The sequence below is a fragment of the Polistes fuscatus genome, unplaced genomic scaffold (assembly GCF_010416935.1).
Source record: "Polistes fuscatus isolate 324 unplaced genomic scaffold, CU_Pfus_HIC Scaffold27, whole genome shotgun sequence".
NCBI classification, from domain to species: domain Eukaryota; kingdom Metazoa; phylum Arthropoda; class Insecta; order Hymenoptera; family Vespidae; genus Polistes; species Polistes fuscatus.
Window position 1 is genome coordinate 1,666,264 of NW_025113104.1, and position 12,351 is coordinate 1,678,614.

General features: G+C 34.8%; 2 protein-coding genes across 2 annotated transcripts; both read left to right on the plus strand.

Moving 5' to 3' along the window:
* The first annotated feature begins 1,810 nt into the window (after window positions 1-1,810).
* On the plus strand, window positions 1,811-5,193 carry LOC122518895 (radial spoke head protein 6 homolog A). The gene is given in 11 exon segments (XM_043638038.1): window positions 1,811-1,929; window positions 2,006-2,210; window positions 2,298-2,497; window positions 2,597-2,772; window positions 2,774-2,970; window positions 3,055-3,177; window positions 3,265-3,418; window positions 3,534-3,676; window positions 3,994-4,253; window positions 4,578-4,765; window positions 4,837-5,193. Coding segments are annotated over 11 exon segments (1,836 nt in total). The 3' UTR covers window positions 4,908-5,193.
* A 71-nt stretch (window positions 5,194-5,264) lies between these two features.
* LOC122518894 (exosome complex component RRP46) lies at window positions 5,265-6,344 on the plus strand. Its single transcript, XM_043638037.1, has 5 exons — window positions 5,265-5,459; window positions 5,528-5,641; window positions 5,739-5,860; window positions 5,932-6,075; window positions 6,151-6,344. The coding sequence occupies exons 1-5, from the start codon at window positions 5,360-5,362 to the stop codon at window positions 6,331-6,333; spliced, it is 663 nt and encodes a 220-aa protein (XP_043493972.1). The 5' UTR covers window positions 5,265-5,359; the 3' UTR covers window positions 6,334-6,344.
* The last annotated feature ends 6,007 nt before the right edge of the window (window positions 6,345-12,351 follow it).

Below are 12,351 nucleotides of genomic sequence, written 5' to 3' on the forward strand. Positions count from 1 at the left end.
TTCTGAAAATTTGGATGTCAAAGATGCGCCTTGCACTAGTCAAGCGATCATTGAAAAAGTCGATGAAATCATAGATTAAAATTGAGCAAGACCGGCACATTAATAGTCATGACATTGATAATAAACTATAAATCAATCGTAAAAGAATTTGAAACCATTTGAAAAAGGCTGAATAGAAAATATGAAAGAAACTTATTGAAATTTTGCATTTAAAATACGAACGAGACGAATCTTTTTACTCGACCCGATATCTATTATTATTATTATTATTATATATTTTCTATACTTTATTAATAAATGTATTTAAATTGATTATACTTGTACATAGGATCCTATTGTACATAGTATGAATAAATATTTATGCATAATGATTAATCATATAATATAATAAGCCTATAAACGCATCGTGACCTCTCAGACACCGATCTCCATTTTAATGCACGCTCATAGAAATCTCCATTAACCGTAATAGTCTATCATTTTCCGAACCGATGTTCCGTACGAACGAATCACGTACGTACCTATACCCTGACGATACGATTTTGCAGATAAAAAAAATGTTCGTTTCTTTCGAAAGATTGTTCGTCGTTTGAAACAAAAAAAAAAAAAAAAAAGAAAAAAAAAGAAAGAAAGAAAAAGAAGTTAAATTAGAAAAGTAAATAAAAAAAGAAGAGAAAAAAAAATAGAAATTGATTAGAAGAAATTTTTTTAATTGGTAACGCACGCGATATTCTTTATACATGTAAATATGTGTGTGTATGCGTGTCAGTATGCATGCATGCACATATGTATGCGTGTATACGTCTATGCATTCGGTGGGCGTCAAAGGAAATATGCCGGATGACCTCGGGTAGCTTTGGTTGTATTTAGGACACCCGATAGATGATAACTACGAGCTTCAGGATGCAAACTGATAGAAACTGGCGCGTGTGATTCAACTTCATTAAAAGATATATACACGTACACATACTTATTCATATATACACATATATTCTACATACGTTCATTCAGATTCAGATTCACCTCCGATATATGCCGTTTGCTTGCTACGAAAATTTTCAAATTCACGTTTCACTTATCTCTTATGAAATAATTATCGAGATAAGCTTTTCAATAACTTTCGTATTTTCCAATGCGAGCGTGCAAATTTGCTAGATCCAATTCTTCAGACATTTTTATCATTTTTAAAAAAATAATAATATTTAATAAATATTAATAAAAATAAATAATACATTATAATCACACGCAATATAATATATAATATAATTTAATTAACTATTTTTTGGAATGTAGAAAGTGTATAAAGAAACGTATACTTTCATTTTTATACGAAGTATAATAATTATCGTTAAGTAACAGTTGATATCAAAAATAGAACATGGAATAACACATTTATCGTTGGTCTAGTTTTATCTTCTTTTACTTATACTTCTTATATTAGTTAGATAAAGCGAATTTGGCAGGAGACTCATTAAAATAATTAGGTCCTACAGATAACTTATTATATTTTTTGCCTATTCCGAGTTAGAAACAAAACGACTGAATAACGTCTATTAAAAGAACGAGAGGCGGAGTCTGCTGTTTTTTTAATCAGTAAAAAAGTAAGTCTGTGATATATATTTAAATATATATATGGGACACGTATATGTTAACGTGTGTGAGATGAATTCCGTTGGAAATAATAAAACAGACGAGAACTATGATTTCATGGTTATGTTTCATTCAACGATAAACGATTAATAAGTAATTCATTTTCTAACTTTAATTCTACAAGCATATTTTATTTGTTAAAAGTGTCATCGATAAACCCATGGCTTATTCTTACAACGTGGAAGAAGTTCCAACAAACGATAAACCGTGCATCGAACACGATATCCGTCGTGCCAAACAATTTTTACTCAAACATAGTCCCGAATCTGGTGATAATTTGTACGCGATTATTATGGGTTGAAATATCAAATTATCGTATAAGATATCAGATATTTATAATATCGAAAGATTTTAGATACGATCACTTATCGGAACTTCTTGCAAAGATACTCTCGGAAAAGCCTAAAAATGCGGTTGATATATTTGAAGTGTACAGCAGAAGGTTGAAGGAAGAAAGATATAAAACTCAGACTAATCATTTGCGTGACGTTTACGTACCACCTGGACAATACGAAAATGCGAAAAAACTTATCGATTTGTTTCAAGTAAATTAATCATTTGTAATTCATTGAAAAATAATCAAAATAGAGAATTATTTTCTCAAATTACGCGTTTGGTTTAATTCGAATTGTTGGTTCGATTTAAAGAACCCGGTACCTGAAACGAGAAAGGAGGAAGATAGAATGGAAGAGGATGAGGAGACCGAGAAAAAGAAAGGAATACCAAACACGATGGATTTATTATTTTATTTCGAACAAACCGGTGTTGGTTTGCCACGAGGCGAGATGGTTTTACTAAATCTAGCGATAAGAAAACTCGCGAGTGAAGTTCCCATAGGAAACCTTAGGTATCATGTTGAAAATATTTTTCTTAGGATCAACTGGAAGAATTTTTGATCTTATTATTAAAATAAGCTACTAGAAAATCCGATTTATCGTGAATATAGATTTTGGGGTAAGATCCTTGGTAATCCGAAGAATTATTATGTGGTGGAAGCCGAATTTTTGGAAGACGAATTACAAAGAAGATTAGAGGTTACGTTCCTATATCATTCTAAACTGATTTCTTTCTTTCTTTACATATATATTCAAATAAAATATGATTTTGAAGTAGCAAACGGCACCGGTGGAAGAGATTAGAGAAGAAGAAAAAAGTGAGGAAGTTAGAGAAGAACGAGATATGGAAACGAATAAAGAAATTTCAGGCGACAACGAGGAGGAAAAAGGATTGCACTTGGTATTTCCACCGTTACCAATTAATACGTGGAAAATGACGGCGGAAGTGCCACCGGAACAAATTGGAACCGGGGTAAACACCAAGGTGATAAGATTGATCTTAAATCAAGATTTCGTTATACACATTTATTTGAATGATATTAAATAATTTGTGATATATTTGATTTAGGTATATTTCGTATGCAATAATCCGGGAATCGATGATTGGCACGAACTTCCACCTGTGACACCGCAACAAATAATAATATCTCGTCAAATCGTTCGTTATTTTACTGGCAATTTAGGAACACCGGTATAACAGTTATATTTCCCCGACGATAATTAATTAAATAATAATTAATACGAATCGTGCGGGTCGAATATATTTTGTAATTATTAGTTGCATACATTTCCGGCGTTTCCCGGCACGGAAGAAAATTATCTTCGAGCAGAAATCGCGAGAATCAGTGCTGCGACCGATATTTCACCGATCGGTTATTTTACCTTCGCCGGATTGGAGGAGGAAGAGGAAATTGGTGAAGAAATGGAAGAAGGTATAATGATCGATATATATCGATGTGTATTCCATGATCTGTAATCTCTGTTAAACGGGATAAAACGTTAGGATTTCGATTTGATTAATTATCAACGAGGTTATTCTACATTCAGGAGGGACCTTGACGGAGAACGTACATTACGATCCATTGCCGGTCAAGGATCTAGTGGATCCATCAATGTCGAATTGGTGTCATCATACTCCATACATTCTGAAGCAGGGACGTACAGTTTGGTGGGATCCACTAGAAAAAGAGGTTGCCTAACTATTAGATATTATCATTATTTTCTCATCTAAAACGCTCTTCGTTATAATTTATTTTCCATTCATCGAAATAGAACGATACTTTTATTTATATCACGAGAATAATAGAAATTCCAATGATTAATCGTTAACGAGGTAAATAATGAAATAATTCGATTAAACGCGCGCGTTTATCTCTCATTAACATTGATACGTTCATTGCGAGAGATAATAAAATATTTCTTGTATTAGTTAAAGTTTCATCGGATAAAATATTTCATTAACATCAATGAAAAGGTCGATGATACAAAAGTGATTGAATTTTATTAGGAAGAAGTTGTAGAGGAGGAAGAGGAAGAAGAAGAAGAAGAAGAAGATGAAGAAGATGTGGAAAAAGATGAAGGAACGAGAAGAGGAGATGCCATTAGAGAAACTGGACCACCTTTATTGTCACCATTGTCAGAGGATGCGATTTTAGAATCAGTATTTCCATGGACGACGAGACAATCTTCGTTCGTTCAACTGGACACTGCAGTTGCTTTAGTGAGGTCAAATATTTGGCCTGGTGCATACGCGTTCGCTGTTGACAGGTTCGTGCATATATTTCAATATTTCATAGACGTATCTTATTTCGTATTTTAATTAACATAATAACAAGAGAAACGAAAATAGAAAATAAATGAATAGTTTGAAAAGAGAGAACTACTGAATAATTTGTCCAACTGTATGTAATGCGCATAGGCACGTACCTATTTCACGGTTGTAAAATAAATTCTCGCGCGTACAACGATCGTTCGAGATCGCGATATGAGTTAACGGAGCGGAGGAAATTATGCTGATCTGCAGTCACGTTACCAGAAAATTAATGCGCGCGAAATTACGCTAATGCAATTTTAATGGTGTCATTTTCGCAGACGTTTCGCCAACGTGTACATCGGCTGGGGTCACAAGTACAACGCTTACAATTACAATCCACCTTCTATGCCTCCCATTCAGGATCAGTATAAAATTGGTCCGGAAATCATGGAGATTCGGGATCCGACTTTTGAGGAAGAAGAAGCTTATCGTATCGCACATTTACCACCACCACCGTTATCCATTGGTAAATGATCATTATTAATAACTATAATCGATAATTGATGTATTCAATCGATCCGATGTTTCTTTGTAAAGGAGAAGGTGAAGAGGAACTAGAAGAGGAAGAGGAAGAGGAAGACGATGAGGATGACGAAGAGGATGAATAATTGACAATTAACTTCATGAATTATTCAACCCAACGTTAACTCAATTAAAAGTAATAAAATACGAAAAATAATCAACACTAATTGTGGTATTTAAATACCTTCGCGTGTGTGTACCGATACTGTACGAATTTCTTTTATCACGATACCACTCGTCGGTAAGTACATTTTCTTCTATATCTGTCGAGAAATATTTTTACTCGATTGGTAAATTGATTTTACCGACGAAATGTATTACTTTGAAAACGTCGATAATATATCGACTGAACAATGTTTCTTTACCTAGTAAGGTTTTAAACATTATACGATAGAACCCTAGATGTCGTCGAAAAACCATCTGCTTTTACTTTTTGTTTTTGATGCTGCTTCATACTCATGTGCTTGAGTATACATAACCTATAAGATTGACTAAAACATTCTAAATTAAAAATTTATAACATAAAATAATTATAACAATGGATCAAACTACGACACAAACTGAATGCCCACTCCGTCCAATGATATGCGAGTTGAATAAACTTTCTATGCCTGATGGATCAGCTATGTTAATGCAAGGTAAACATCTTATCAAATTTTGTTATTTTTAAACTATACTACAATAGATTATATGTATTGTTTTTTAGGTGATACAGCTGTTATAGTCGGTGTTTATGGACCTATAGAAACTAAAGCACAGAAAATGATTTATGATAAAGCTTCTGTTGAAGTTATTTATAGCCCTTTGAAAGGACCACCAAGTAAAAATATTTCATATATTTAATCTATTTATTATTAAATTTATCTCTTCAAAAGAATAAGTGTAATTAATACGAGGTATGTTTTTAATTGTTTTAGAGATAAACGACAGGGTGGTAGAATTATTTTTAAAAGAATCATGCGAAGCTGGGATTATTGTTAATCTTCATCCTGCTTCTGCTATAAGCATAAACGTACAAGAAGTGCAGGATAATGGTGGAGTCAGTTAATATTTCTATGTCTAAATGATAATATATAAATGACATTCTTATTAAAATTCAATTGTTTTCAGCTCCTAGCTTGTACTATTAATGCAGCATGCTTGGCTCTAATTAATTCAGGAATTTCTTTGAAATTTACTATGGCTGCTGTTAGTTGTATGATTGAAGAAAGTACAGGAAAAGTGATACTTGATCCAAACAGTGATCAATTACAGGTAAGAGAAATTATAAAATTAAATGATATTATTTAATGAATCTCTTTACTAATACATTTATGTTTTATTTGTTAGAAATCGAGAGCGGTTTTAACTTTTACGTATGACAGTATACATAGAAATTTTATCTCTTGTCAGACATCGGGACGTTTTACCAATGAAGAATTTTTAGAATGTTTGGATAAATGTGAACAAGCTAGTACCCGGATTTTTGAATTTTATCGAGATGTTGTTAAAAAATATGTGACAGCAATATAAATTTAGAGAATTTGTATACATTTGTTAATAAAATAAAAGAAAATATCTGAATATGAAAGGATATTAATGTATATTACATACATACATGTCATATTATACATATAAATAACAAAAAGCAAATCCACGTGCTGTAAACTTAATATGAAGTATTACCGACGTAGAGTTTAAAAAATTAGAAATCTACTATTACCGACGGTCGGTGTTGTAAAAGTAGAAATCTGCAATTACCGACTGCCGTTGTTTTAAAAGTAGAAAATTACCATTACCGACGGTGGATAAGATAAAGGTAGAGCACTATTATTACCGATATCGCCTTAGCCGGCCTGCCACTAAAGTGGCTTTTGCGATTATTTTTTCCAGGTCGATGAGCCACTATAGTGGCTCACTCGAGTTGCTTACTTTAGAATAGTCTAATTTCTTTTACAATGACCATACCGGCCGATGCTAATCAAAACGTGTAATGATACAGAGAATATACAGAGGACCCTGAATAAGCCCTTGATCGGTGATTCCCCCAATATTAAAAAATAGAACTTGTAACTTAATCTGCTCTTCAGATAACATACCAATTATTTCAAACAAATCAATTGCTACTTATAGAATATATAATTTTTCTTTTTTTATTATATATCATGACGATAAGAACTTGAATTGTTAATAATTAATTCGATCAACGATAAGATAATAAAATCTAGCTTATCATAAAGCGAATGAAATTAACTTTGATTTTAACAGGATTGTTTCATTACAAAAATCGAACAATTAATTTACATAATTAAAATAAAAAGTTAAGAAGAAGAAAAAGAAATAGAATGAAAATTTTGAAAAGTAGTTTATTATATTACAAAGTACGAACGTACGTGAATCGTTTCGATAAAATCGATGAAAAGTAAAGGAATGAGAAAATACAAAATAGAAAAAGAACAAACCAAATAGGTATAAAGAAAGAAAGAAAGAAAGAAGGAAGGAAATAAATAAATAAAAAAAGGAGTATAAAAAAAGAAGGAATCGTCGTCGTATTCAGGTTTGAAAGAGAGAAGAGCCACGCCCGGTCGCCAATCATAGCCAGGAGAGTATCCACCTTCGACGTGTGCACCCTTTGTGTCCACGGGTGCTGTTGGACTCTCATTCTTTCGGTTCTTCTTCTTTCTGGTCGAAGCACGGGGAGCAGCAAGCATTACAGCGACTCGGTGGCCATTTCTGGGCGTCCATTAAATACAGAAATGAGCCTCGCGAGAGAGACCCACGAACTCGACTCGGACCAGATCCTCTTGAACGGGGCCCTAACAGAGAAAGAAAGAAAGAAAGAAAGAAAGAGCAACACAGAAAAGAGGGAGAGAGAGAGAGAGAGAGAGAGAGAATAAGAAGAGAGTCGGGTCAGACCGGGCCACGTTTAGTTGAGGTCGCCCCAGGCCCCCAGACCATTAACAAGGAGCGGAGCAATTTATGGACCGGCTCGCTCATTTCCACTTTATTATTATTTTCTCATCTCATAGATGGTCTTTCGCGTCGTTTTGTCTCGCCCTTCCTTTTCTTTATTTCTTTCTCTCTTACTCTTTCAGTTCAAGTTGCATCCTCTTTCCTTTCCTTTCCTTTCCTTTCTCTCTTATTTGCGTTGGAATTAATGCTCAAGAGCTGAATCGAGAGAAGCCACCACCGCGAGATATTATCGGACTGTACCACCTTCGCCTTCTACGAGGTCCCAGGTGCCTTTAAATCTAGGAATATGTGATAAGGATGCTGGGGCCTACTACTCGAATGGCCGATACATGAGTAGCTGAGTACAAAGGTTTCACTATGTATTCTCCTTCCGAATGGCTACTCCGATCGAAACTCTGGTGTACATTATCGTTCCTGTTAATGGATATCTCGACGGGGTAGTCTCCGGTAGGAATATACAATATATGTACATACCTCTGCAGCCTTCATTTGATTTAAACGAATTTGATAGCTTCGAGATTATACTTACACAATTAGGAGATACTACGGGTGATTTAAAAGTGAATATCTTGTTCTCTGGGTCGCTTTCAATACGCGCATCATTATTTATGTTCATATTTTCTATAATAAAATAAAGATACATTTTTTCTTAACGTCAAATATATTCGCATCTTTATTATTAAACTTCGAATGATAATAATACAAGTTATATATTTAATCAATGACATTATCTCATCGTATTTTTACTTTTTAATTATTCCGAAATTCAAATGAATCCCGTATTATTAAGGATTAAAAATATATATATATTTTGTTTACATTATATCCTTAATTTAAGTTGCATTATTTTGTAGAGTTTACCTCGTCGTCCATTTTTGTATAAGTTTCTCGTTTAAGATAAAAGAGGTGGACCTATCCGTCGAGAAGCATCGGATCGTCGTACACGGTGGTCTGTTCGTTTTCGTCGAAGAACGAAAGCTGCTTCTCTATTGGCGCGAGGGCAGTTGTTAGGAAGATTAGCATGAACGGCCGAAGGAAGAACGAAAGTAATCGTTCGAAGGGACGAAAGAAGGGATTGGACGAGAGAGAGTCTGACCCTGATCGTATGGTTCCCCGTCGAACGGCAAGCGATCCTATGGTGGATCCACTCCGATGTCTTCGCCACGTCCCATTGGTTCTCCACGATTTACGATCCTACGTATTTATTTCTCCTTCTCGATACACCATGAAAAAAGATTACCGTGCTAAGACGCTAATTAACTTTCGCGATGTCTCAATGCATATTCCTCTAAGATTCTCATTCGATCTTTCCTAATTGTCTTTGCGATATCAACCTGTTTTTTTCTTTTTTTTTTTATTTATTTCAAGAGAACAAATTTCTATTCGCTTTTTAATACGAGCGTATTTGACAGATGCTTATCAATGAGCAAAATATACAAAAAAATGAAAGAGAAAGAAATTCAGTACCCCCCAAAAAAATATATTCCATAATATTTGTAAATAAAATTCAAAGGATTGAGTCGTCAGAATCGCGGCACGTATTTGTCCGCCCTTTGATTCGTTTCAGTGGTCGTCAGTTGGCCTTGGTACCGATCATTAGAATCGTCTCGTCATTTTTTTGCGAGTTGGGGAACGCCCAGGGAGATTCGTTGCGCCGTTAAAACTCGAATCCTGGGCCCTGAATCTCTAAGAGTAACACAAACTTTGCTTCCCACATGACGTTCTCCGATGGTAGTGTTAAAAGAGAGAAAGAAAAGACAAAGGATAAAGAAGAAGAAGAAGAAGAAGAAGGGAAGACGAAAGTCGTTTGACGTCTGACACGACTCGAAGTGACAGCCGGTTTGTGTACGACAGGAATCGTACGTTTGTTTGTCGGACCAAAAGACTGACGTTTGGGGACCGAAGTCTTCTTCCTTCATTCATTCCCTCCCACCATCGATTGGGAAGCGGGCCCAAAGCAACATTTCGAACCTACCCTGCCGAGGATGATGGATTCTTGTCACGTAATCTCCTTTAAACAGTGATCCCTTCTCTGCTCGTTAACATCCGAAACACACGTTGCATCGACTAACTTTCTTTCCCATCTATGCAAATAAACTGTATTTCAACAAATTCGTTACAGACTATATTTAGTTGAATATAGCATCGAATAATATTAAATATAAGACCTATTACTAAATGAAGGAACAAACAAATAATCTTACAATTTTAATTAATTAAACTAAGAGAAAATCTAATCAAATGAAATTGAACAAGTCTCGAAGCTTTTCGTATCTTTCTAAATCAGAATCAATGTATGTATCGCAAAATCAGTTGTTGGTTAAACCACTTATTGTTTGTTACAGATTTTGAAATTAAGTAGAACTACGTCACCGATACTCTAAAGAATCTCAAATGATTTAGGATTAAGCGTATAATTTTTTCGACGAAATTCAACTTTATTCGCAACGATCTACGATTCCAATAACAAACGTAAAGATATTTATACAAGATGATCTGTCCTTTCTCTCTTTCTCTTTCGTTTCTTTTTTTTCTCGAAGAAGAAGGTCAAGAGAATCCCGCAGTGCCGCATAATCCGATCGGATCGCCGCTTAAGATTGATGGTTTCTTAATAACCGAGAAAAACCGGTAAAACGATCGGCTCGTTGATGCACCACAGGTGGCCCGACAGTAAGGATTACACCTGGACGACATAGTTTTTCTCACAATCGGTGGACACGATCGAGAAATCTCATTCTCTCTCTCTTACTCTGCTTATTTTATTTAGGATTACAAATAACACGGAATTGTTACCGATTACAACGATGGGCAAAGTGTGACGAGTATTATGTTTTTCCAACTAAATACAAATCAGACAAGTTTTAAATATAATATAATCTATTACATATACTTACGCGAGATAAAAATTAAAAAAATTGGTGTGTGTACTTATGTACGCACGTAAGAAGTTATACTTCTTTGCCATACCAAAACGAATATAACCTCAATAACCTCAAAAATAACTTCAAAAAAAATTAATTATTATTATTATTAATTTAAATTTATTATTGATATATTATATATATATTAGAAAGAATAATAAAATATCATAATATAGATATCAGTCCACACTAAATATAAGAGAGATATATCGAATAACTTCACGCGTCAACAGTCATGGCGCGGTTACAGCATTAGTTCTCGCTCGATCATTTAAGTAAAGCAGCGCTGCGTACGATTAGTATTTGGATGGGTGACCCGCTTGAGAAAAAAAAGAGGGAAGAAGAAAAGAAGACAACTTCATGCCGTATACTTGAAATTGCTTTAAAATACCGACAAACTTCATGGTGTCGTTTTTCCAGACTCGGAACAAAATCCACTCCCCATCACATTTTCCCCAACGCGCCAAAAGAAGTATAACTTCAAAAATAAAAAATAAAATAAAATCATCTCTGAATGGACGATCACAAAAGACGCGATCACCGCGAGAAAGAAAAGGGGTTGTTGATCATCGTAGGCGTCGACGCAGGCGCGAACAAATTCGAGATCATCCAGTTGTTTTAGTTTCTCCCTGTTAAAATAAGAGGGACGATCGGTTTTCGGTTGCCGCCTCCTACATCGCGCGTGGAACGAACGCAGGGAGCAAAATCAGTTCGGTTCTTGTCACATTCTTGTCAACGGGGATAGCGTGCCACGTCAATCTCCTACTCGCGATTCTCCTCGGCTTCCCTTTCTCGGATGGATCAAGGAGAGAAGACGAAGGACGAAGGACGAAGGACGAAGGACGAAGGACGTCGACGGACAGCCGGACAAGCGGTCGATGCGTCAAAGAAAAATATAAGCGGAGTCCGGTGACGCAGCCAAACTGCCTCATTAGCTCGGTTTAGTCGCGAAACTTTGCCGACTACGGAATCCTTGCCACTGTTAGCCTAACAGAAAACATAAGAAAGGAAGAAGGAAAGAGAGAGATTGTTCTTTGGTCCTTTACCGAGCTACCTGCTGCTACTCCTTCTTCTTCTTCTCCTCCTCCTTCTCCACCTCTTTCCGTTTCTTCTTGTCTGCTAAGAACGAGTCTTACAATGGGACTCCACTTATCGACCTATTTACAATATTCCTTTCGCGTAATGATATCTCATATGCATGCAACTAAACAAGGCTATATATTTTAAGTATCTCTTTTCTTCTTTCTTATTTAACGTCTTAACATACAATGACGTCTGGTAGAGACAACGAGAATATTCTTTGAACTTTTGTTTCATTGATTTGAGATACTTTTTGATCAACGCGTTGAATCTAAAGAGAGAGTATATATATATATAATTATATATTAGAAATATAAAATGAAAGTATGAAAAAAATAAAATAATAGAATGATACGAAGCATTTAATTGCACTTAGCATTGTACGCGCGAAAAATAATCTAACAAGTTATCTAAATAATTGTTATATCTGCTTAATCGAACGATACTCTTATTTTAATATTATCAAAATCTTATTTTATATTTATAAAACGTATTGATCCGTTTGACGTAAAATAAAATTCGTTAAAAGGATCTTCCTTTAAGAGCAGCCACCAATAAAGGGTCATCAAAGCGAAAT

Coding starts and splice junctions, on each gene's coding strand:
- LOC122518894 (XM_043638037.1), top strand. CDS start 5,360: ATGGATCAAACTACGACACAAACTGAATGCCCACTCCGTCCAATGATA. Junction 5,861..5,931: donor AAGTGCAGGATAATGGTGGA/GTCAGTTAATAT, acceptor AATTGTTTTCAG/CTCCTAGCTTGTACTATTAA. Junction 6,076..6,150: donor CAAACAGTGATCAATTACAG/GTAAGAGAAATT, acceptor TTTATTTGTTAG/AAATCGAGAGCGGTTTTAAC.